Below are 26,054 nucleotides of genomic sequence, written 5' to 3'. Positions count from 1 at the left end.
ATTTCTTACCACGTGCGTGTCGAAATTAGTCCAGAATATTTTAATAGACTGTTCAACACACACGTTTTCTGCTTTTCAAAAAACACAAAAACAAAACCAAAAACAACGAGCGAGACAAGGCACGCCTACACCGTGCGGGAGAACGTATAAAGCAGCACGGGCTTCCCACAACATAACGTGGCATTCTATAAAGACCTGAAAAAGTATTATCAATTCAGCAAATCCAACTGTAGGCATCTATCCTAATGAAATAATTAAAGATGCATAGAAAGACGTATTATTTATAATATTAAAAAAGGATAGGGGCATCCAGGTGGTTCAGTCAGTTATGCACCCGATTTCGGCTCAGGTCACGATCTCATGGTTTGTGAGCCCACGTCGGGCTCTGTGCTGACAGCTCGGAGCCTGGAGCCTGCTTCGGATTCTGTGTCTCCCTCTCTCTCTCTGCCCTACCCCGCTCATGATCTATCTCTCTCTGTCTCTCAAAAAATGAATAAACATTAAAAAACAATTTTAAACTATTCTTATATATATATAAACTATTATGGAAAGCACATATAGCAAAAAAAAAGTCTGAAAGATTATACACGCATTCTCTCTAAATGTTGTGATCATTGGTTCTTTTAATAATGTTACTCTTCTTAATCTTTAGTTTCCAGCTTTTTTCCAAAGTAAATACATATTACCTATACAGTAAGTTTCAAAAAGATAAAAACACATTATTTTGTATTAAAAAGCAAAGACATATAAAAAGAAGAGACAAACCTATGTAGAAAGTATGAACTCAATTTTTAGGATGCAAATTTTCCGCATGCGACTTCAATCATGTATTTGTTTTTCTGTCTCAGGAGGAAAATATACCAAACGGTTATCTGTAACCATCCTTGGAGAGTAGAATTAAAACTTTTATTTTCCCCTTTTTACTTTTTTGCATGTTCCTAATTTTACACAATAAGCAGAGATATGGGGGGGTTAATATTTTCAAAGCAGCAGCCATTTACACACTGCAGACACAAGCACCCCCGCCCCCTCACCAGCGACAGAGAGCCTGCGTTTCCCTCATCAGCACTGCAGCCCCGTCGGCCCTCGAGTGCTCCCAATACCACACCTGTGGTCCTCACAGAGTCCCTGACTGTGGTGTTTAACCTGCTTTGGGTCATCATGAACTTCTCTTCCCCCAAATTCCCACACCTCAGGGGGTTCAGACGCCAAGCAAGGAGACACTACCGTCTTTAGAGACAGAATATTTACTTCTGGCCACTGCAGAATCCTACAAAAGTTCATTTCTGATTAAAAAAAAAAAAAAAAAAAAAAAAAGGGGTGGGTGGGTAGGGGAAATATACCAAACATTGAAGGGTCTCTGCCCTAAGGTACTGACATAGCCGAAAAAGAAAACGTTTTGTCAGTCAACTAGAGATTCAGCCAAGGCACATTTAGTGATAATTATCTCCTTGAAATCTATACGCAAGGCTTTTTTACACTAGTTTCCACCTAAAATCCCCCTAAGGATTAGATGCATTTTAAAAATCCATGAACAAAGTATAGGCCAAAATAATTACCTCTTCCTTTTCATGCAGCATAATATGCGCTTTGAGACTAGCCACTCTGGAGAACTTCTTGTTACACACAGGACAGGTAGGGTCTTCCCCATTGTGGGTGCATTTATGAAGTGTCAGGTTGAATTCAACATTAAATGTTTGGGGGCACTGGTCACATCGATGTGGCTATTTGGAGAGAAAAGTCAAGAAGCCACTGAAACACAATCTTTCCATAATAAATGTCATTCAAATATCAACAAGTACCACGATCTACAATCTTTCTAAGGAATTTCTGAAGTCTCTTCTGGACCTGAAGTCAATAAATCCAAAATGGACACAGCAAAGCTCCTTGCAAAATTCCTCAGAAGATTATAAGGATGACAACACGTGTATGTAGAAAATATCTTGAAAAAGAAATGCTGCATATAAATGCGTCAGGATACAGTCTCTATGAAAATAAACGTGGGCACCTAGGTGGCTCAGTCGGTCGAGCATCCGACTTAGCGCAATTTGTGGGTTCAAGCCCCACGTTGGGCTCTGTGCTGACAGCTCAGAGCCCGGAGCCTGTTTCAGGTTCTGTCTCCCTGTCTCTGCCCCTCCCTCACTTGTGCTCCTTCATGCTCTCTTGCTCTCTGTCAAAAATAAATAAATAAACATTTAAAAAAATATACGTATGGGCGCCTGGGTGGCTCAGCCGGTTAAGCGTCTGACTTCAGCTCAGGTCATGATCTCGCAGTTTGTGGGTTCGAGCCCCCAGTAGGGCTCTGTGCTGACAGCTCAGAGCCTGGAGCCTGCTTCGGATTCTGTCTCCCTCCCTCTCTGCCCCTCCCCCACTTGGGCGTTCTCGTGTTCCCTCTCTCTCTCTCTCTCAAATAAATAAACAAACATTAAAAAAAAAGAAAAGAAAAGAAAGGGGAGAAATTTCAACTCACTGGGTTGGATTTTTCTGTTCTTTGCTGATCAACTCTACTGCTCTGAACAATATCACTTCAAGTAAAACAAGTAATCAACATTTTTAGGTTTTCAGAGAGTTGATTCTCACGGTCTAAAATTTCCCCCAAATGAAAAGTATTCTGCCACTTACTTGTAGAAAGATAAAGTAATCGCTGGCATTTCTGAAGTATCAAGACCCTGAAGAGTCAGTATTTTCAGATTTTCCGCTTGGGAGGGTGGTCCCAGTCGGTACCAGCACTAACGTTATTATACTTGGTCATATGTTATCTCTAATATTCGCACTGCAGACAAAGCCAGAGTGAGTCACCTCTTGTTCTCCAGAGGAGACTTCCCTGGTCATCTGAACTCGAATGGCTCACCGGCTTACGTTCTCCTCATCCAGAGGAAAGTCAACAACCACTTTTTAATGGTGGTTCTAACTGCCACTTCCTATCTATCAGGCAGATCATTCCATTAGGACGCTAATACTCTTAACCTAGCCCACAAGGGGCCTTGAAAAGAAAGATTCAAATCTCTATTTAAGATAGTGTTAGTCCCTGCTGAAATTCGATCTAAAGTATCTGGAATCTCTTATAAAATGCAAGACACCTTAAGGATAACGCTCCCTGCTGGAGACAAACCCATCAAGATACACCAATGTTGTGTTCAGGCATACAGAAAGCGAACTACTGAAAGTCCGTTTCAAGATTATTTCTTTCGTCCGCTGACAGAGAACTTCAACACCTAGATTCCCTAGGCGAACCCCCCCTTCGTCTCATTAACCAATATAATGGCTAGGAAACGACTACAACTTAACACAAAACGTCAAAGATTTACTGACGTAAGATAAAACGCTCCACGACTGAGGAATCTAACTTACAAGGAAAAGTCTTATTTGACGTGGTGATTTTCACAATACCTCCAGTTTCAACGCTCACATTTCTGACACCCCTCTTGAGAATACATACCTTGTCATTTCGCTCGTGATCCCTCATGTGGCGTTGAAACTGGGACTCTTTTGGAAAAGATAGCAGACAGATTTCACACTTATGGAAGTTTGGAACTTGATAGGCATAATTAGTGTTCTCCGCATTCAATGTTAAAACTCCATCTATAAAATTGCATAAGTATAGACAATAAATACCAGTTGTTATTCTCATCACATAAATAAAACTAAGTTATTTGGTTACTATTTAGAAACCAAATGACGTCAGAGATTTACGAGAGAATTTAGAAGAAATTAATAGTATCTTAAATGTTTTAAGCGGACACGTTCTTAAATTAGATACGAGAAACGCTGGGACGCCTGAGGCACAGCACGAAAGAATTCTAAGTCCCCGTGGTAGGGTTTTTAGAAACCTGAAGCTAAACTCCTGAGCTTGATATCCACACAAAGACACACGAAAGCCAAGTCTCTTCGCCTTGACTTTGGCCTTAACATGGTTTCAAAGCCACCTGAAATCGCAGAGGCATTTCACCTCTAAGCCACTTTGAGGATTCACCGATAACCCCCACTGTTCCTCTTCCATCACGCAGCAAACAAAACTCAGGTGGAGACAGAAAAGCTAACTGGAGCACTCAATCCACCTCTGAAAACTGCCGCAGAGCAAGATAAGTCAACGAGGAGAAAACTCGTCCCCCGATGGTTACCGGTCAGACGGACGGAGGCCGGCAGTGCTCCCTCCGGATGAGCCCTGGGCCTCACGATACGCTTCTCGACACCACTCAGGTCAACAGCTACAAACATAAGAGTATTTTCTAATAAAAATATGCAATAATCACAAAAATTCGTCAAGAATTTCAGGAAATAAAGATGTCCAAAACTGCTACAACTCTTTAAATAAACTCCAAGTCTTACTATAATTTAGACACAAATACATAATACATGTTAATGATACGAGAGCTAGAAATAACAGCACGTACGACTCTTTGTATCAAATCTGACTCAAAAACATTAAAATTTAGAAATCTGGAAGTAAAGTAGGGTTGATTTTAAGACTCTAGTGTTAGAAAGTGTTCTATTTCTCAAACGTCCATGTGGTAAACATGGGCATTCCACATTTTCAAAAGACCTTTAAATGCCTCCCTTGAGAAAAGAAGCCACAGTTCCAAGTTTGGCCAAAAGTCCTTCTCCTAAGGTGCAAGTGCCCTGAAGGAGAAGTGTGGCCACGGATGGGGGGCGGGGCAGAGGCCAGGCCACGGAGGAGGTGGGGTGGCCGGGCACAGAGAGTGGGTGGCACCTTCAAGAATTCCTCCGGCGGACCCCGGGTAAAGCCGATTCGTTTCTAGAAACACTGACATAGTTCGATAGACCACAACTTCATCCAGAAACAAACAGGTCTACTATAGAAAAGATGCACATAACTTTTATTCTATTTATCTTCAACTATATCCACATTCTGTTCACAGACATGCATTCAACATTTCTACAGTAAATTAGTAACAAATGTTTTAGGACTCCCCAGGTCCCCCCAAAAATGGTTGCTGGGACATCAATTGATATATTATTCCCTTTGGAAAAGTTTGTACTATGGAAAGAAACAGTTTGGGAGGTTGAGAATGTTCAAGTAAAATATCTGTTGAAAATTGTGTTTTAAGAACTCAGTAGCGACTGTTTCCACCGAATGGCTGAACACAGTGGTGACAGAGCTCCTCAATAAACACAAAACTAAAAGGCTACTTCGGGACGTAGAACGAAACAATGTTCATAGCGTCTATGCTGAAACTGCTTAATGACAGCCCAAAATGAGAAAGGATGTAATTATGTAATTACCTGCAACTAACAGATAAAACCCAAGAGATAAGAGACTATACACTCAAACCTGAAAATCACATTGTTTTGCTTATGAATTAAGACTTTTCCAGGGAAGATTTTTATCTTAAGAAGCAAGACCTCCCTCCTTAACGAAGCTCAAAACATACTAAAATCATGTTTTCAGTACGTCCCTTCCACCAGTGATAATACACTATTAATTTGGTTCAAACACAAACTTAAAATGATTATTCAAATCAAAGCGTAACTACAAGGGAAAAACATGTCTTAGTTTCCACAGCGAGCATAATTTTAAAATCCACAGCATCTCTCGACTTCTGCTCTGCTTTGGGGGCACAGGCTTTGCACACGTCATTTCTCTGCACTGAGAAAGTACGAAGCCTTCCTCCCAGGGCGAGGTGGGCTCTATCATGCACACTGTTCTTTCCGGACAGCGTCCCGGGCCTTACAAAGAACTCTTTCGCCTATCACCTCTTCAAGTTCATTCAAATTTCCAATTTCCGGTCCACAGAGTACGTGTTGTTCAGAAAGAAGCCCATGAAACAAATGTATCCTTAGGATGAGCTTAGGAGGTCCACAAACCCTGTGAAACCCACACGTCCACGCACTTCCCATTGTGCTGGGGGAGAGGTAGCATGTCCGCAGCCACAGAGGCCACCAGATTGTTTAAGGGGCCATGGATCTAAGTAAGGCGTGATCACACGAACGGTCCGCCCTCCTGGGGACAGCTGCATTGTTAAGAAGCGGCCCGAGGAACGTCACGTGACACTCGGGCAGCACACGTTCCTGATGCTGTCCAAATCAGGTCGGTGTCCTCTGTACCCGACTCCACACACGCAGAGTAAGCACAGAGCCACCTGCATCCAGCAGGGCCCAAATCTAAGAGTTCACTCAGGCCAGGATTTTTCAAGTACGCCTTTCTGCCCATCCCCGCCCCCAGAGGCAGGGGATGATCACTCTGAGATCAGTTTACCCAGTCACCTAACACACAGGCACGAACACATTCTCTTCAACTGTCCACCCTTCCTGACTCCAAGGACACAAATTCACCACCAAATTTAAACAAACACTGACGGTACAAAGATCAGAAATTGAGCAGGGGCGTCTGGGTGGCTCAGTCAGTTAAGAGTCAGACTCTTGAACTCAGCTCAGGTCAAGATCTCAGGGTCTGTGAGATCGAGCCCTGTGTCAGGCTCTACGCGGAGGTGGAGCCTGCTTGGGATCCTCTCCCCCCCCACGCCCCCGAAAAATAAATAAACTTTAAAAAAAATTGTTTGAGCAGCTTTGTTTTCCTCGAAAAAAATGTGAACACTAGTTTCAGAATCATTTAACTCCACACGGAGATTCTCAAGAGTATATAGTAACTGACCAGCCCCAAAACAATAAAGCCTCAGAGTCGCTCAGATGAAATGAGACAGATAACGCCTCCTGGCACTACGAGGACAAGCCTGCCAATGACTGAGGGGCACAGCCACCTCTAATGCTGTCCTTCCGCTCCACGGCCCTCCACGGCCCTCCACAACCACACTGCTCCACAGCTGTATGCAGGCCTGCTCTGTAAGGACCTGGGACGGGACGAGCTCTCTTACGAACTGGTCCTCTTCCCAGACCGGGCATGGCAGCTCAGCCCAGTCAGCTAAATCTTAATGGCAAAGGTCTGCTCCTTATCTCCAATTAAGGGAGGAGGGGCAGAGAGGAAGACACAGAATCAGAAGCAGGCTCCGGGCTGTGAGCTGTCAGCACAGAGCCCGAAGTGGGGCTCAAACCCATAAGCCACAAGATCATGACCCGAGCTGAAGTTGGACGCTTAACCGACTCAGCCACCCAGGCCCCCCTCTCTTTTTTTTTTTCAAAGATCTTATTTTTAAGTAATCCCTACACCCAATGTGGACCTCGAACTCACAACCCAGAGATCAAGAGCTCTGTGCTCCTCTTCCTGAGCCAGTCCGGTGCCCCTCTAAGTTGATGTCTTCTACAAAATGCCTGTCTGTGACATGAGAGTTCCACAAAATCTATTACATTTATAGCATTCCACTGACCTACCTCAAATCTGCATCTCCTGACTGAAATTCTCAAGCACCGTGCATTGATGACCTCGGCTATCCATAAATCCTGCTGAGGCATTCTCAGTATTAAATATCGGATATCAGTATCGATAATTATTATTAATCGATATAATTATAATTATATATTACATAGTGTGCATACTAATTATGTAATTATAATTATATAATCAATATTAAAATGAGATACACCAGTTTCAGTTTCTAGACTGAACTAACCCCTAAACTTTGTATCTCTTTTCATGTTTTTGAATAAAAACCTTCCAAAATATCATTGACCTATCTTCTGCGATAGGTCCGTCTTCCAACACCCCGCCCTGTCCCCAGGAACCCAGCTCTCTACCCACGTGACCTCTGCCCCCTGACCCCAGCTGCCTTCTGAGGCTGCCCCGTGGGCCCCGGGGAGTCTGACAGCCACCACCCTGCTTCATGCGGGGGCCACTTCCCTACCATTCTCTCCTTTCTCTTACTGCTTCCTACTTGCTCCTGTTCTCGGATTCCTGCTGCTCCCCCCACACGGGCCAGCATTCGGGCAGGAGCAGTTCAGGGGCAAGCATGGGGGGGTCTGGGCCCATGAGCCTATCTAGGTCATCACGGTGTCTCCAAAGCCTCGCTCAAAGCCTGGCACGTCCTGAGCGCCCAGCGAGTATTTGCTAAGTAGTCGGAGATAAGATGAAAGTTATGACTCTTTCGGTCTCTCCCCGGTTGTCTGAAGCTCCCAAGACCAACATACCTAATCTCCACTTTCAGCCTGACTCACGCCTCAAAATGACCTAAGTTACACTCGGTACTTCTCCAGCTTGTTGCGTACCCACCAACCATTCTGACTTTGCGCACATGTTCTCTAGCCATGTGGTTGTTCCAGGAGCCATTATCTTCTCCCTAGAATCTTTCAAAAAACCCAGTGCTCCGGTCAACAGCTCCAGCCACAAGCACCCGCTTTCCTCTCAGAAGGAACAAGCATCTGTCAACTCAGGAGTGCCCGCACCGAGAGAGGCGAGTACTGTCGGGGAAGATTCTGGCACTGTTTGAATCTGACCTCTATCATCTATTCAAATGTATCTACTATTAAGTAAATATTCATTTGGAAATGGAAGGTAATTCTCAAAATGTAGTCGATGAAAAAAGCAGTATGTTCGCGGTGCTATTACTGCTTTAATAAAGGGACGATGGGGCAGAGATTTACCGTGCGTTTGCTTGTATGTGCACACGATATCCTTGAGAAACTACAGAAAAAAATAACAGCATTGGTGACCTGTAAAAATGGCAACTACGTGAGTGGGACGAGGGCTGGGAAAGGGACTTCCATTTTTTAAAATTCCAAACCATTAGAATGTATTACCTGTTCAAAAAGAATTAAAAAGTAAGAGATAAAATTTACTCTGGGGGAATGGTGAGTTATACAGTCCATACCTTGGCTGCATAACTAAGGAAACAAAGACCCCAGAGAAATTTAGCTACTTGGTCAAAATCACACAATAAGCCAGGGCAGAAGTGGGAGTGACTTTCAGTCCTAGAATCGGGCTTCCCTGCCTCTTAAGGTCCTGATTTCTGAGACAAGACCCCAAATTCAACATTATGCCTACTGTGAAAACAGCAGATGAACTGGGATTCTATCAACAGTACTTTATGTCAGTTATCAGCCCAAGACTGCTTGTGTTCTTTCCGTATAAAATAGATTCAACGGACCGTCAAGCCAAAGCACTGGTCAAAACCATGAGGAGTTTTGGGGTGCCTGGGTGGCTCAGTCGGTTGGGTGTCCGACTTCAGCTTAGGTCATGATTTCATGGCTGGTGAGTTCGAGCCCCATGTCAGGCTCTGTGCTGACAGCTTGGAGCCTGGAGTCTGCTTCAGATTCTGTGTCTCCCTCTCTCTCTGCTCCTCCCCCACCCATGCTCTGTCTCTCTCTCTCTCTCTAAAAAATAAACAAACATTAAAAAAAAAAAAAACAACCATGAGGAGTTTCAATGAGAATCAGAGTCAGAAACACTGGCACTGGTTTCATGATACATGATATGAAACATATCTGTGGCACAGAGTTAAAGATAAATACTTGGTCAGAAACTCATTACATGATCCCTAACAGGGTCAGGCCGCTCATATTCCCACGGTAAAGTTTACCTTTACCCAGGAGCACTTTCAATGCCCGTCAGTAGGTACCTGGTCCCCTTTCATGACTCAGATTACATTTTCTCTGCTTTTAAAAGGAGTATCAAATCCTCTTTCAAATATTTGCTTTTATTACCTGTAAATTTTGATTTCTAAAGAAAGACTTTAAACTCAGGTGGCTATATATTTAGACACCACACGTTATCCAAATTTAACAAAACTACAGTGCATTAAAATTACAACAAAATAAAGCCTCCAGGATCTAAAGCCCCACCAGCTAGCTAAAACATATCTAGGCCCAAGGTCTAAAAGTAACAGGGCCTTTTTGAGACTGATCTGAGTGTTACTGCTGAGAATAACCTCCTTAGACGATGCACAAAACTAATTTTCCATATGTGACAGGATCATTTCTTATTGATGTATTCGCTGCCAACGCTGTTTCTCATCTCTGCGAACGTACGGTTCATGTCAGCACTGCGACAACAATCGGGTAGAGCTGAATGAAGACTGCCACAGAAAACTGTGCGTGGCCCCGTCCGAGAGCCTGTCCCGATTTCCAATGACGTATGTATGTGTAGGACGTGCTATTTTTAACGTACCTATCTTTAAAAACGGGTAACTATAGCTTAAAAGTTTGGGTCGTGGGTCACAGATTAGAGAGATGGTGATGAAAACAGGCCTAGCGGTCATGAGACTTCTGAGTGTCCGTCCTGCCAAGTGGTCAGTAAGGTCTCCGCAAACCAGATAATCCGTCGCTTGGCTCAATTCTTCCTCCAAAGATGAGGCTGGTTTCCTTACAGGGAACTTACAGGGTGGTTGTGGAAATCCAAGTCATAACAAATAGGAAACAAAAAATACTTCTCCAGAAAAGCAAAATGCACATCTACTAGGAAGGCCAGAATTAAAAAGACAGACGAAAACAAGGATTGATGAAATATGAAGCAACTGGAAATCGCATGTACCATGAGAAAGAGTTAAAATCACTACAATCACTCGAAAACCATCTGGCAGCATTGACCAAAGCTGAACGCACATAAACCCTGAACCCGGCAATTCAGCTCCCAGGTATAGCCCCACGGAAACCTGCACATACACGGATCAAAAACATGTTTAGGGGCACGTGGGTGGCTCAGTCGGTTGAGCATCTAACTGATTTCAGCTCAGGTCACGATCTCATGGTCCTGAGATCGAGCCCCGCACTGGGCTCCGCTCTGGGTGTGGAGTCTGCTTAAAATTCTCTCTCCCTTTGCCCCTCTCCCACACGTGCTCTCCCTCTCTTAAAAAAAAATCAAACCACATGTTTAAAAATGCTTACAGAAGCACTACTATGACAGCCGGCAGCTAAAAACAATGCAAATGCCCTTAAATAGTAGACGAAGAACTGTCAATCTACAGGTGAGAAGTAGAACAATGAAGCATCTAGATGGAACACCTAAGGAAAGGTCTCCATGATCTTACGACTGTCAAAAATTCCCTACACAGGTCCCAAAAGTACTAAACGTGAAAGAACTGATGTTAGACAATATTAAGATTGGGAATTTCTTTCATGGAAAGATATCCTCAGAAGAGTGAAGGGCAAAGTAAAAGAACTCCTCCACGGTATATACAAAGAACTCCTATAAATCAATAATGAAAAGACACACAACTCTTCACCAAAAATATACAGATGTCAAGCAAGCATACAAAAAGATGGTTTACACTGTATCTCAGAAGGGAACTGCGAGTTCAAACAATGACACACCACCGTACACCTAGGAGAAGGACTAAAGTCTAAAAAACTCAATACCAAACGCTAACGAGGATGTGAAGCAACAGAAACTCCCATTCTCTGCTGATGAGAATGCACAATGGCACAGCCACTTGGGAAGAGGGCGGCGATGTCTTACAGAGCGAAACACAGTCTCCCCACACCATCCAGCACAGTGTTTACCCACACGAGCTGGAAACTTATGTCCGCACAAAAAACCCGGCACACAAACGTTTATAGCAAGTCGCAACTGCCCAAAACCGGAAGCAACCAAGATACCCTTCAAAATGTAAATAAATGGACTGTGGCACATCCAGACAATGGGATATTATTCAACAATAAAAAGAAATGAGCTGTCAAGCCATGAAGAGATGTGAGGGAATCTTAATTGCGTATCGCTTAGTGAAAGAGGGCAGTCCGAAGCTCTGTATGGTATGATTCCCACTTGAGAGCAGGCAGAACTATGGAGACAGTGAACCCTAATGTAAACTAGGGACTTTACTACAAAATCGATCCATTGTTACAAATATAACACTATCACAAGATGAGAATAAGAGGGGAAATCCTGGGGGGGGGGGACGGGGAGGGGGATGATAAGAAGTATAGAGGAACTAGGTACTCTCTGCTCAATTTAACGTAAGCCTGAAACTGCTATAAAAAGCAAAGTCTATTAACTAAAAATACATAAATAAGATATCCAACCCAGGAGGAAAGTGGGAAAAGACTTAAACAGGAGCCTCACAAGAGAAAACAAACGGCTAATGAACATAAAGTCCTCATTAGCACCGAAGCGCAAGTTAGAAGTCAAGATTAACACTACACAGACCGGAATAGCTAAGATCTTAAAAGGACAGCGCAGACGGGACTCTCGGACACTGCCGGTGGGAGATTAAACTAGCACAGTCACTAGACAACTGTTCGGCAGTGTCTGCTGGGACCCAGAAACGCATACAAGTTCACAGCAGCGCTGACCTGTAATAGCCCCAAAGTGGAAACCATCCAAGCACCCAGAGCAGAAAGGACAAACTGACAGTGTGTTACACAGTGGAATAATATACAACCATGTGAATGAACCTATCTCTGCCAAACAATGGCAGGGAGGGGCGCCTGGGTGGCTCAGTGAGTTGAACGTCAAGACTCTTGATTTTGCCTCAGGTCCCGATCTCAGGTTTCATGAGCTCCAGCCCCCAGCAGGGCTCTGTGCTGACAGCGCAGAGCCCGCTGGGGATTCTCTCTCTCCCTCTCTGCCCCTCCCCACTTGCTCTTTCTCTCAAAATAAATACATAAAAGCATTAAAAAATAAAACCCATAAACGAGAACAGGGATGATCTCACAAAAGCAAACGCTGAATGAATGAAGCCAGAAACAAAAGGGTACATACTGTGAATCCAACTTAGTTTGAAAGCAAGTCGAACTAACCTGAGGTATCAGAAGAGGACAGTGGGGCGGAGAGGGAGGTGGTAGTAACTGGGAGGAACAAAAGGAACTTTTAAGATACCACCGATGTTGTGCCTACGTGAAGTTCTTCACTTTAAAATCCGCACACCTCCTGTATAGATGTTCTGTTTGATTAACATCATTACCAAAATACGATAATAAGGCTTTCAAAAACATACAGGTCTGGCTTCTCTTGAAAAATCACAAGCCACGGCGATAACTGGACGGAGCAGAGCAGGAACCCGCCCCCGTGGACAGAACAGGACCCCCACACTTCTCTGAAACCCCCAGAAGCACTGGCACCTGTTACCTTCCCCTGCTCTGCTAGCCTCTGTGGCTGACTCCCGTATTCAGAATTCAGACCCCTGTTGGTGCTGCTTATTAGGTAAAGTATTCGAATCCACTAAAGCAACAGTTTTCCCGCTCTGCTGAGAGGAATTTGGGGGGACGGCACCCTAGAGGGCCATCTCGGAAACCCTCAGTCTCACGCCTTTCAACCTGCACAGCCCTGCCACAGATCAATGGTTTTCAGCCTTGACCACACAGCAGAATCACCCGGGTTCCACCTCACCGGTTTGGAAGTAACTGGACTCAAGGCCCGGTCATCGGGATTTTTTAAATCTCCTCAGGTAATTTCATCAACGTTTCGCCAAGGATGAAAACCACCCCTTGAGACCTTGCTGTATTATTTCACGGAAGAAAGTTCTAACACTAAAAGTAGTTTGAAAAACAGTTGGGCGCAGAGACACAGTCTTTGTATACAGAGAAAATATAAAGACCTTGATATATGATAACGATTATTTTAAAAAGCACTGAATTGATTTTATCTAATGAAGAATTATGGTGTAGTACAGTTTTCCCAGGCTGTATTTGTGTCAGAGACCAAGATTTTTTTTTAAATTCATCCTTATAATGAAATATTTTTCCTTTATTGTGAAAAGACCAAGATTTTGAACTCATGTTAACTCACTACTTGTTTCCAGGATAGTAAAATCTTTAAATTTTGTGTTGCCTAATACACTTTCCTCAAAATACTAAAAACTCCAAGTTTCTGCCTACCTAAAAAGTTCAACTACAGAGAGTGAAGGGTACTCCTTTATCAAAAAATCTTTTCGGGGCGCCTGGGTGGCACAGTTGGTTGGGCATCCGACTTCAGCTCAGGTCATGATCTCACAGTCCGTGAGTTCGAGCCCCATGTCAGGATCTGTGCTGACAGCTCAGAGCCCGGAGCCTGCTTCCGATTCTGTGTCTCCCTCTCTCTCTGCCCCTCCCCTGCTCATGCTCTGTCTCTCTCTGTCTCAAAATAAATTAAAAATATATATATTTTCATCCTTGGACACCTGATATTGTCAGAAAGTTCTTCTTCGAAGCAGAATCTGTCTCCCCTTAACTGTTACGCCAGGAGTACCTAGTTCCACCCGCTGAAGCAGAGGATTCACCTCTAAATCTGAGGGCACGGGGCCTCCTGCCGTCTCGCACACAAAATCCTACTGCTGAGCCCTTCCCACTAGCCCGGTGCCCTTGGAGGGGACAGCAGCTTCCTGAACGCGCGTAATAAAATCTGGAGTGGCCTGAAGTGATCATCTGAGCAACAGAGGACTTGTGGATCCATTTGGCTCAAGCTCCGTCTCAGCTCTCAGCTCTGGAAATGAAGCGTTACAAATATTCCTCCGACAGAAAACAGAAAGTGAGCAGGAGGCCGACCACAGGTACAGCCCGGGAGAAAAAGCGCGTACCGGCGCACTGGAAAAAACAAACGGAGGCCAGAGAAGGTCCCAAAACGTGGCTTCCATCAAGGTCACTACTGCTTAGTAAAACTACAGCGTGTGGAGGAAGCACTCCTGTCTCACCCAGCTTTACTCGCCCAGGAGAGTGCCAGGCGCCAAGCAAGGGCTCGACAAACACGCCCCTCAGCTGGGAGCCCAGGCTTACTCACCACGGGGTCCCCCTCCCCGGCAGCTGGTGTCCTGCAAGATCCCCGGCGGGTGCCAGAAACCACAGAGGGCGTGGAACCCTGCACATCGGGTCTTTTCCTACGCTTACACACCTACCACAAAGTTGAGCACACACTGCGCACAGTACGAGATCACCAAGAACTAATAACCGAGTAGACACCTGTGACGACATTCTACAGAAGCCGTGTGCGCGGGGTCGCCCTCTCTCTTACTGTGCTGCACCCGCCCTTCTGGTGAGGACAGATGATACAGTCCCCGCGTGACCAGATGAAGGGAGGTGAGTGACCTCAGGCCTGTGAGGCAGGGGGACACGGCGTGGGGCCACCGTGACCTCCTGAGGACAGGCCACAAAGAGGATCACGTGCTTCGGCCCACGGGGCCCGAACAGATGGAAATGGAAACTGCGGAGAAGGGTGGACCACTGCACTCGTCCTGAGCCAATTACTTCCAGAAAGGTCTGTCAGCGGGCCTACCCCCACCGCCTCTTGAGGTTTCCATACTGACAGCATCCTCTCCGGGAACCCCGCACTTCCAGCGCCCGCTACCTGCCGCCCGAAGCAGAGTCCCCACCGTCGCAGGACGCAGGGTCCTGAGGGGCCAGGGCAGAGATGACCTCTCTGCTGTCGAACTTTGCAACCCAGCCCCTACACGGCGACAGGCAGTGCTTTAAAACGCTTTAAATAAACTAACCCATGTGTAGGGCTTTAGGTTTATCAAGGTGGAACAATACGACGCACCGTCTGGTCAAACGTAGGTTCAAATGTCAACTGTGCTGACTAGGCGGGGAAACCTTCCAAATCCCTTCACCTCTCTGAGCTGCCTTTCCCCGCCTGTAAAAATCCCCACCGATCTTCCACATTTTCTTGGGAATAAAATTCATAACGGTAACACAGAAAACAAGGTAATTTCAGGCAATGAGAGGTACCGTTAACAGAGTGAGTGACAGAGCAACAGTCCTCAAACATTTTGATCTGGGGATCTTCTCACGTTCTTAAATATTACTGAGGCCTCTGAAGACCTTGAGTTTATATAGATTACATCATTATTCGCCCTACTCAAACTGAGCACTGTTTAAAATAGCTCTTCAATTAAAAGCAAACATCTGGCGTATGTTAATGCAAATACATATTTTTATGAAAAGTATATTCTCAAAAAAAAAACAGTGAAAAGAGTTTTCACTTTTAGAAATCGTTTTAATGTCTGACACAACAAGCGGATCCTCCTATCTGCTTCTGCATTCTCTCTGTTGCCATCAATGTGTTGTGTTTCATTTTCCTGCAAATTATTTTACTTTGCTAGATTGAGTATGCTGTTTTGAGTGAAATACACCACTGTCTTGATTCATGCAAAGGCGTCAGCAATTTTACTCCTAATCGTTTTTGTACCGTTAGGGCAAATGTTAACCAAGTGGAGAAACCAAACAGTATCGCTGTGAAAAGATTTACCTTGCAGACCCCTGAAAGTGCCTCCGGGAACTCCAGGGGTCCACGAACCACACTTTGAGAACCACTGTGGTAGAAAAAGACTGGCGCAAAGTGAAGTTATTTGCAGGCAGGTTTGAGGAAGGCCTTTTTTAGGAAGCTGACGCCCTGAGACCTAAGGGAGGAGTCAGAGGAGGCGGATTCTCAGAATATCTGCGAAGAACTGAATGCTCCAGCAAGGAAAGAGGGAAAGGAGCCCTAGACAAAGGCCAGATCAATTAGGATCCTGCAGGAATGTAGATTTTACTTCAAGAGAAATCCTTTGAGGAGTTTTAATCAGGGTGTGGCCCTTTGATGTACGTTTAAAGAGCCCCTCCACGGACAGGTGATGGGCCTAGGCTGGGGCCAGACTACCCGGACTCAAGTCCACCTGGAGACAAGGGGGCTGGGGAGCCAAGGACACTGGCGATAGAAGAGGTGGGGCTCACTGCAAACACATTTTTGAGGAAGAGGCCACAAGACTTCATTATGAACCGTCTTCAGGAATAAGAGAAGGAGTATTATTCTTAAGTTCGGGGCTTGAAAACCCAAGTGACCGGTGATGCCATTCAGGAAGATGGGAAAGATGGGGGGGGATTAGGTTCCCAGCCCTCCGTCAAGGCCAATTTTACATTCTCCATCCTAAGCCTTCTTTAGAGCACCTGAGAGGCACTGCACCTTCTATTATTTTTGGCAGCGGGCACATTAACAAAAGTACAAACACTAGACGAAATGAGGCCAAAGCCAAAGCAGTGAGGTCTTTGAGAACTCCTTGCAGAAGCCAAGAGCCACTAATCAAGATTCTGAGCAGTTACTGCCCAACTACAAATCTGCAAACCTGCACGGTTCCCCCGCCAGCGGCCCACTAAGCTCCCTAAGAGCTGTCCGAGGCGTGCGGATTCGTGCTCAAATTCACACGCGCTCCTGTCCTAACGTCTCCTTCATTCACCCGTCTGTTAACTTGATCGGTGATGAGACCAGTAAGAGCGTCTGGTCGGTACGTCCCGTCAGTAAGTCTACACCGCTGGCTGGTCTCGACCTCTCTCCCTAAATGCGACGAAGGGCACAGTTAAACACTATCCACCTGCAGTTTCCAGAACTGACCTTTCTCCGTTCTGAAAGCCAGTGCGTGTGCGCGCCGCCTGGCACCAGCCCTTGAGTGAGTCCCCGTTTACTCCTCCTCCGGGGAAGGGTAAGCCTGGGCCACCGGGCTCGGGGACCAGCCAGCGACAGGTACCAGCCCCGGGAGCGCGTTCCAAGTCCGCACAGCCGGATCCGGCGCCCACGCAGCCCCCTCTACGACCGCCCCGGCTCTGGTCCCCACCCCACCCCCGGATCCCCCAGTCCCCCGGGCCCCGCTGGTCCCCTCCCGGTCCCCCGGCCTCCAGGCCCCGGGGCCGGTCTACCCGGCCGTCCCCCAGGTCCGACCCTCCCCACCCCCACCCCCACCCCCCCGGGAGCCGCGCGCCCGAGGGCTTCCCCAGGGCCTCCCCGCCGGGGCCGCGCAGCGAGCAAGCCCTCGACGCTCCGGGGCGGCCAGGCCGGCCGGGGCGCCGCTCCCTCAGGCCCGCGGGTAGGGCGGGCCCTGCCGCCCGCCCACGCTAAGCGCGGCCTCGGAGATGGCGGCGGGGCCCGGCGTCCCCGCGACCCGCCCGGGGAGGGCGCCTCCCTCAGGAAGGCCGCCCGCCGCCCGGGAACGCCGGGCCGGGCTGGGCGGCGGGCGGGCCGGGGAGGCCGGATCCCCGCGGGCGGAGGACGGCGGGGGAGGAGGGCGGCCGGGGGAGGAGGGGGAGGGGGAGGGGGAGGGAGGAGGGCGGCGGCGGCGGCGGCGCGCACCTCGCCCCCGGCCCCCGCCGCCGCCGCCCGCCCGGCCCAGGAAAGTAGGCCCAGCCCGGCGGAGGGGCCCGCCGCGCCGCGCCGGTATCATTCCGCCCGCGCCCTGCGGCCCGCACTCGGGCGGCGGCGGCGGCGGGTGCGGCGGCGGGCGCGGCGGCGGCGGCGGGCCCCGGCCCCGCTCGCCGCCCCCGGCCCCGCCGCCCCCGGCCCCGGCCGCTCCCGGCGCCCTCCGCGCCGCATCCGGGGACTATATTCGCGCGGAGCGGCACAGCGCGGCCGGCCCGGACGAGGCCGCTTACCGGTGTCGCCGCGCGCCTTGCTCTCCTTGGGCTTCGGGGGGCGGCCCCGCGGCATCGTCGGCGGCGGCGGCGGCGGACCACCCCTCGGCCGCACACACACTCACACACATACACTCGGCGGAGCGCGCACGCGCGGGGACCGGCCGCGGGGACGCGGCGCGCGCCCGGCCGAGCGACGGAGGCGGGCGGAGCGGCCCGGGAGGGCGGGCGGCCGCCGAGCCCTGTCTGGGCGCCCGCGGGCCTCACGGGGGGAAGGCGCCCGAGGGAGCGAACGGGAGAGCTAGCACCGAGCCGACTTCGGCGGGTTCCATGGCCCGGCGGGCCGCGTTAGGGGCGTTGGGCGCGGGTGCGCGGTGGGGGCGGGGAGAGGCGCCGTGCGCATGCGCGTTCCGCCGTTCGGGCCTGGCGGGGCCGCGGTCGCCTGGCGGCCGCCGCCTCCGACGGCCGGCCTGGGGGGAGCGGGAGGGCCGCGGTCACCCTCGGTCACCTTGGGCCCCTATGGCCTGGCAGGGCGGGCCGCGGTCACTCTCGGTCGCCATCGGTCGCCCTCGGCCCTGGTCGGAGGGGAGCGGCATGTGGACGTCCTCCGTCACCCTGGGTCCCAGTGGCCGGCCTGGGGGGAACGGGAGGGCCGCGGTCACTCCCCGGGCCAGTGGCCTGAGGGGGGGGGGGGGGGGTGGGCGACCGTGGTCCTCCTCGGTCCTGGTCCGAGGGGAGCGGGCTGTGGTCACCCTCGGTCACCCGCCGTCCCCACGTCTGGCCTGAGGGGGCGGGCATGGCAGTGTGTCAGGCCGAAGCCCGCAGCTGGGACAGCCGTCGGGAAAATCGGAAAGGTGGCCTTTGGACTGGCACAGGTGTTGAGAAAGCGCTTTCCCGGTGGAGGCGACACACAAGAAGGAAAAAGACCAGGGTCCTTGACGTGCCAGGTGCCCCGGACGTGTCCGTGTCCGTTTACGTGTGTCACTTAAGGCAGGGAACACCCGGCACGTCGTCCTGCGGGGTCTCGCGGGAAGGCCTCTGACACCCGCCCGCGGCACACGCTTCACGGCCGAACTTCGAACCCAGGCGGCTGGACCGGCGAAGACCGCCCCAGACGTCACCGATGTTCCTGTCGTCGGGTGTTAACGCATTAAAATGTACACTTTCAAAGGTGTTGGTCTTTTATTTCTGTTGTTGCTCATACCAGCTTCCACAGAATTCCGACACTAAGGGGACAACAAAGAGTGAGGTGACATGACGGCACAAGGAGCCAAAGAAAACTAAGCAGAGGATCCTATTTGAAAAGAAACAAGCGCAGACAAGTTATCTAAGCAACATCAGCTGGCCAATGAGTGGAAATGGTACTGAATAACGTTCGATCCGCTGTTTTTAACGTTTCAGTGTTTTTCACAATCCTGCAAATACCATTTTACAGATGATACTGAGGTTCAGAAGGGTTAAGTCATTGGATCAAGAGAACCTAGCCTGTCAGCAAGCCCAAGGTGCAAACCAAATCTCACTGGTTCGTCCCATGTACACAGTTGCATCAAAGCAGAAATACGCCTAAGGTTAGACAAAGTAGGACAGTATTAACGTGTGTATCAGGGCTAGCATAGGTATAAGGCTGGGAAGATAGACTGGAAGCAGATCATAAGAATTTGTAAGTCAATTTGGATGATGACGATGTGTATAAATGTTTTGTTCCAAATATTTTGTTCCAAAGAAGACGTGAAGCACAGGAAAATACAAATGAGGAAATTGGGATGAAGGAAGAAAGTAGGAAACCAAAGGGAGTAAGTGCCTAAACTAATAAAGTACAATGTACTTATAAAAGGAGACTAGGAGTTGAACTGCAGGTGTCTTAGCCCAAGAAATAGGCATGATTAGTTATAAGATTGTTACTTACCCATAAGAAAACAGCTGTATCCCTATCACCGTATCCCTATGTAGTTTCCTACGATTGTTTCTTTCCTTGCCATCCGTATGCATACACAACATATCTGTAAACCAAGGCGATTTGACTTCTTGTGATTTGGATGTCTTTTATTTCTTTTTCTTGCCTAATTGCTCTGGCTAGGACTTTCAGCACAATGTTGAGTACGACTGCTGAGAGCGGACACCCTTGTCCTATTCCTGATCTTAGAGGGAAAGCTTTGAACATTTCACCCTTGAGTATGAGGGTAGCTGTGGGTCTGTCATATATGACCTTTATTGTGCTAAGGTACATTCTTTCCATACCCAATTTGTTGAGAGCTTTTATTAGGAAAGGATGTCGAATTTTGTCAAGTTCTTTTTCTGTGTCTATTGACATGAACATGAATCTTTTATCCTATTAAAGTGATGTATCACATTAATTTGCATTGCTTTCCAAGGATAAATTACATTTTATCATGGTGTATAATTCTTTTAATGTGCTGAATTAAGTTTGCTAGTATTTCATTGAAAATTTTTGCATTTATATTCATCAGGGATATTGGCCTATAGTTTTGTTTTGTTTCGTTTTGATTTCTTATAGTATCCTTACCTGGCTTTGGTATCAGGGTCCCCTGGCCTCCTAAAATAAGTTTGAGAGTATTCCCTCTCCGGTTTTTTGGAAGAGTTTGAGAAAGATTGGTGTTATTCTTTAATGTTTGGTAGAATTCACTGGTGAAACCATCTGTTACTGGGCTTTTCTTCGGTGGGAGATTTTTTGAGAGAGCAAGCAGGAGAGAGGCAGAGGGAGAGAGAGAGAATCCCAAGCAGATTCCACACCCAGCATGGAGCCAGACGCAGGGTTCAATCCCATAACCATGAGATCATGACCTCAGCCAAAATCAAGAGTCACTCAACTGACTGAGCCATCCAGGCACCCCACCTCTGGTGGGAGACTTTTTTTTTATTAGATTCAATCTCCTTACTCATTGGTCTGTTCAAATTTTCTATTTCTTCATGAGTCAGTCTTGGTAGGTTGTATGTAGGTTAGCTTCCTAGACTCATATTCCTAGATGTCTCAGAGGGTTCCATGGAAGGCTGCTCTTTTATTCCATCTCATTTCTAAATTGATACCTATAGAGACACAAAAAGGGGGACATAAAACCTATGCTCCCCAGAACCACCACACAAGGCACAGCTGGAGAATAGGACCAACAGCCTGGAAGACTCCTAGGTGCTCCTCCCTGAGGCTGCCCTCTTCCTACAGGTATCTGCTCCCCTGACACTGATAACCATCCCCTTGCCTTGATGATTGTACCGTCTTTTTAGATGGCTTTAAATTAATCTATTGGTCAGTTGGTCCAGCTTTTCAACTTTCAAAGTTTTTCCAAGTTCTTCTGTGGCTTGTATCTTTGTTCATATTGGGTTTGTGAGATTAATCGGTGCTGATACATACAGCTGGAGTTCATTTATTTTCACTGATGGACAGCATTTCATTGTAAGACTATGCCACAGTTTATTCATTCAATCCATTGTTGACAGACTTTTGGGTTATGTCAAGTTGTTTTTCTGTTGTTTTTGTGAACACACTGCTATGACTATTTTTGCACTTGCCTTCTGGTGTTGAGTTTTTTGTTTTGTTTTTTTTTTTAACACTGGATGAAAAATATTTATTTTTTGCTTTCAATTTGTTCCATGTCAACTAAGTTTACTTCCCTCTACTTTCTTGCCTTTTCTGGACTGACATTTTTTTTTTTCTCATTCTGCTTTTTCCCTTTTGCTAGTTTGAAAATTATATTCTCTATTCTGTTAAGGGTAACTTTAGAAACTTCAAGATGATACTTATGAAAGTAGAATGTTAATCAACACCTTTAGTCTTCTCCTAATTCGTATACTATTGTTTTTTGGTGTTTCAATTCTACTCTAAAATGCAGAAGATATTATTGTTTTATTTGTCTCATTTGTGTAAATTACTTACATATATTCCAACTTTTTTGTCCTCTACATTCCTCCTTACACCTCCAGACTTCATCTCCTATCTCTGTTGGTATCATAGACACACTTCACAATTTCACTTAGTGAACACGGCTTAGCAACAAGCACTCTTACATTTTTTGTCTACCTGACAATGTCTTTATTTTGTCATCATTCTTTGAAGATACTCTTTCTGGTTAAGTAATTCTAGGTTGAACAATTCTTTTCTTTCAATCCACTGAAAATATTCCACTTTTAGCTTAGCTTCTGTTGTAATTGATGGAGAGTCAGTTATCAGTCTTCTTTCTTTTGCACGGCATTCCCCTCCCCCTCCCCACCACTGGAAACTTTTATGACCTTCTCTCAGCCATTGATGCCTTGCGTGTTCGTTAAGGTGTGCCTAAGTGTGAACTCTTTTCATTTATACATTCAGGGAGTCACTAGGAATTCTCAGGGATTATTTCTACAAAGATGGCCCTAGCTCCATTCTCTCTCTTTCTCTTGGAGTTCCAGCCAGACTTATGATAGGCCTTCTCATTTTATTCTCCATTTTTCTTAACTTTCCCTTCCTATTCTCTCTTTTTCTCTGTCCTCCACCTTGGATGAGTTTTTAATATTTCTTTGCAATTGACCAATTTTATCTTCTGCTATGTCAGTTAAACCTATCCATTGAGCTTGATAATTCAATTATGTTTTATCTTTTCTAATTTGGTTATTTTTCTAATCTACTTGGTAAGCTTTTCCAACTTTTTAATGACAAAATTATCAAACAAGCAAAACAGCTCGAAAATAGTATAATGAACTCCCATATACTGAACACTTAAGATTCAACAGTCTTAATATTTTTGCCATACTTGCTTTATCTATTTATTTTTCTATTGTCTTTCGTTTTTCTGGTGTGTGGTTTTTGTTTCCTGTTATTTTGTTTTTGCCAAGCTATTTGAAATAATCTGCAGATCACTTTACCCCTAACTGTGCCAGCATGACTCTCTTAAGAATTCATGCATTTCTGGGGTGCCTGGGTGGCTCAGTCAGTTAAGTGTCCGACTTCGGCTCAGGTCATGATCTCACGGTTTGTGAGTTCGAGCCCTGTGTCAGTTTCTGTGCTGACAGCTAGGAGCCTGGAGCCTGCTTCCGATTCTGTGTCTCCTTCTCTCTCTGCCCCTCCCCCACTTGTGCTCTGTCTCTCTCTATCAAAAATAAATAAATGTAAAAAAAATTTAAAAAAAAAGAATTCATGCATTTTCTTGCAGAGCAACAATATCATTACTATACGTAGGAAAAGTACCAATACTCTCCTAATATATTTACTATCCAGTCCAGATTCAAAGACTCCCAATTATTTCTAAGGTTTCTTATTTTCCCAGTCAGGATCCAAAAAGGGCTCATGTCTTAAATTCTTATTATGCCTCATTTTATTTTTAATAGCTTTGCTGAAATATAATTAACATACAATGAGCTGCACAAATTAAAGAGTAAAGTGTGATAAAACCTGACACATGTATACAAATGTGAAGTCATCAGTACAATCAAGATGTGAACATATCCTACCACCCAAACACTTCCTTGTTTCCCCATGCGCTCATCCCCTCCCTGATCCCCAATTCCCAGGCAACTACCGTTCTTTTTGTCACTGTAGTTGGATCACATTTTCTATAATTTTATATAAATGGAATCATACGATATGTATTCTTTTTACCTAACTTCTTTCACTCACAATAATTATTTTAAGATTTACCTGTGTATTGTAGGAATCAATAGTTCATTCCTTTTTATTGCTAAGTAGTATTTATTTCCTTTTTTTATTGATATAATTTACATATAACATATTCATTTCAGGTGTATAATGTAATTATATGTAATTGTATATACTGCAAAATGATTCTGGTAAGTCTAGTTAACATCCATCACCACACAGAGTTACAATTTTTTCCTTGTAGTGAGAACTTTTAAGATCTACTCTCTTAGCAAATTTCAAATATACAATACATTGTTACCTATTAACTACAGTCACCAGGCTGTACATTATATTTTCAGTTCTTACTCGTTTTATAAAAATATGGAATGCTTCACAAATTTGAGTGTCCTGCTTGCACAGGGGCCATGCTAATTTTCTCTGAATCATTCCAATTTTTTTTTTATTCCAATTTTACTATACATGCTGCCGAAGAGGGCACTGAATAGTATCTCATTTTATGGATATACCACAGTTTCTCAATCCAGTTTCCACTGATGGGCGCTTGGGTTGTTTTCAGGTTTTGACAATGATAAACAGGAGCCAGACGAGGTGATAAAACGAGGCACCTTGTGCGGGACACTCAAGGAGGTGCTCCCTCTCAGATTTGTGCCCATGTTCCACTCTCCTCACCTTGTGCAACAAAACTGTTGTGAACATTTGCATTGAGTCTGGCCACAGGCCTATGTTTTCATTTTTCTTGGGTAAATACCTAGGAGCAGGATGGCAGTCATATGGTAGCTGTTTCTTCAACTTTTTTCAAGCCTCTAAACTGCTTCCCAAAGCAGTTATATCATCTGACGCCTCCACCAGCGACGCACGATCACTCACCAACACTTGGTGTGGTCAGCCTTCTGGATTTCAGTCTTTCTAGTAGATGCGCAATGGCATCTCACTGTGGCTTTTATTTGCCTTTCTCTAATAACTAATGGTACTGAGTATTCTTTTCAATCTGCTCATTTGCTATCCATGTATGGTCCTTGATGTAGTGTCTGTTCAAATTTTTGCCCATTTTTAATTGGGTTGTTTGTCACACCACTGAGATAAAGAGTTATTTGCGTATTCCGGATACAATCTCTCTTTCAGGTATATGTTTTGTAGTATTTTCTCCTAGCACGTGGCTTGCCTTTTCATTTCCGTTACAGTGTCTTTTGAATTGCATAAGTTTTTGCTTTTCTTGAAGTTCACATTATCAATTGTTCCATGCCTGTTGTGTCATTTCAAGGAAACTTTGCCAAACCCAAAGTCACTAGGATTTTCTGTGTTTTCTTTCAGAAGTTTTAGCTCTTATATTTAGGTCTTTCTTCATTATGAGTTGATTCCTATATAATGGTATGAGATAAGAGTTCAGTTTCATTGTTTTTCAACAAGTGATACACTTGTTCCAGCATTATTTGATTAAAAGATGATTATTCCTCCATTGAAATGCCTTGTCAACATTGTTTAAAGTTAATTAATCATATATGTACGGGTCTCTTGTGGACCCTGTTTTATTACTTTTTGTGTTTAGCTTATCTCCAATGCCACACACATTTCCTGAATTTTAAAATCAGCTTGTCAATTTCAAAAAAAAAAAATTTTTTTTTAAGCGAACTAAGATTTTGAGTAGAATTGCTTTGAATCTGGGGCGCCTTGATGGTTCAGTGGGTTAAGTGTCCAACTCTTGATTTCAGCTCAGGTCATGATCTCACAGTTTGTGGGATCAAGCCCCACATTGGGCTCTGTACTGACTGCAAGGAGCCTGCTTGAGATTCTCTCTCTCCCTCTCTCTCTGCCCCTCCCTTTCTCATGCTCTCTCTCTCTCTCTCAAAATAAATAAACCTTAAAAAATTGCTTTGAATCCATAAATTTATTTCAGAGAAATTCACACCTTAACAATATTGAGTTACCCCAATCTGGGACCACAATGTCTCTTTCCACTTACTCAGGTGTCTAATTTCTCTCAGCTATGTTTTCTAGTTTCTGGTGATCAGCTCTTGTCCATCTTTTGTCAAATATATCCTTCCTATTTCATATATTTTTATTTAAGTTTCTTTATTTGAGAAAGAGAACACAAGTGGGGGAGGGGCAGAGAGAGAGAGAATCCCAAGCAGGCTCTGTGCTGCCAGCACAGAGCCCAACACGGGGCTTGAACTCACAAAACGAGTAGACCACGACCTGAGCTGGAGCCAAGAGTTGGACACTTAACCGGCTGAGCCTCCAGGTGCCCCAGTATTTCACATCTTTCATGTTATGTTAAACATATTGTTTATGTAGTTTCAAACTGATTGCTTAATTTATTTTTTGATATTGGTTGTTTATCCTG

The 26,054-nt window shown here is 45.9% G+C and overlaps 1 protein-coding gene and 1 non-coding gene across 5 annotated transcripts in view; both read right to left on the bottom strand.

Moving 5' to 3' along the window:
* ZNF236 (zinc finger protein 236) overlaps positions 1-18,558 on the bottom strand; it is a 106,327-nt gene extending 87,769 nt beyond the window's left edge. For 2 of the 4 annotated variants that reach the window (XR_008422321.1, XM_053902849.1), the window contains exons 1-3: positions 18,151-18,557; positions 3,440-3,582; positions 1,560-1,724 (exon numbers count right to left, since the gene is read on the bottom strand). Coding sequence is in view for 3 of the 4 variants with exons in the window: in XM_053902849.1 (XP_053758824.1) it covers positions 1,560-1,724; positions 3,440-3,582; positions 18,151-18,205 (363 nt within the window). In the remaining variant the exon portion in view is untranslated. Of the gene's footprint in view, positions 1-1,559; positions 1,725-3,439; positions 3,583-18,150 lie in introns of all 4 variants that reach the window. The other 2 variants (XM_053902850.1, XM_053902848.1) reach the window with 1 other exon arrangement.
* Positions 18,559-24,067: 5,509 nt separating this feature from the next.
* LOC128777187 (U6 spliceosomal RNA) lies at positions 24,068-24,171 on the bottom strand. Its single transcript, XR_008422373.1, has one exon. It is a non-coding gene; the product is annotated as a U6 spliceosomal RNA (small nuclear RNA).
* Between the last annotated feature and the right edge of the window lie 1,883 nt (positions 24,172-26,054).

Source organism: Panthera pardus, unplaced genomic scaffold (assembly GCF_024362965.1).
Source record: "Panthera pardus isolate Hobbes unplaced genomic scaffold, ASM2436296v1 HiC_scaffold_15, whole genome shotgun sequence".
Classification (NCBI taxonomy): domain Eukaryota; kingdom Metazoa; phylum Chordata; class Mammalia; order Carnivora; family Felidae; genus Panthera; species Panthera pardus.
Note: the sequence above shows the minus strand (reverse complement) of the source record. Positions and strands in the feature narration are given on the sequence as shown.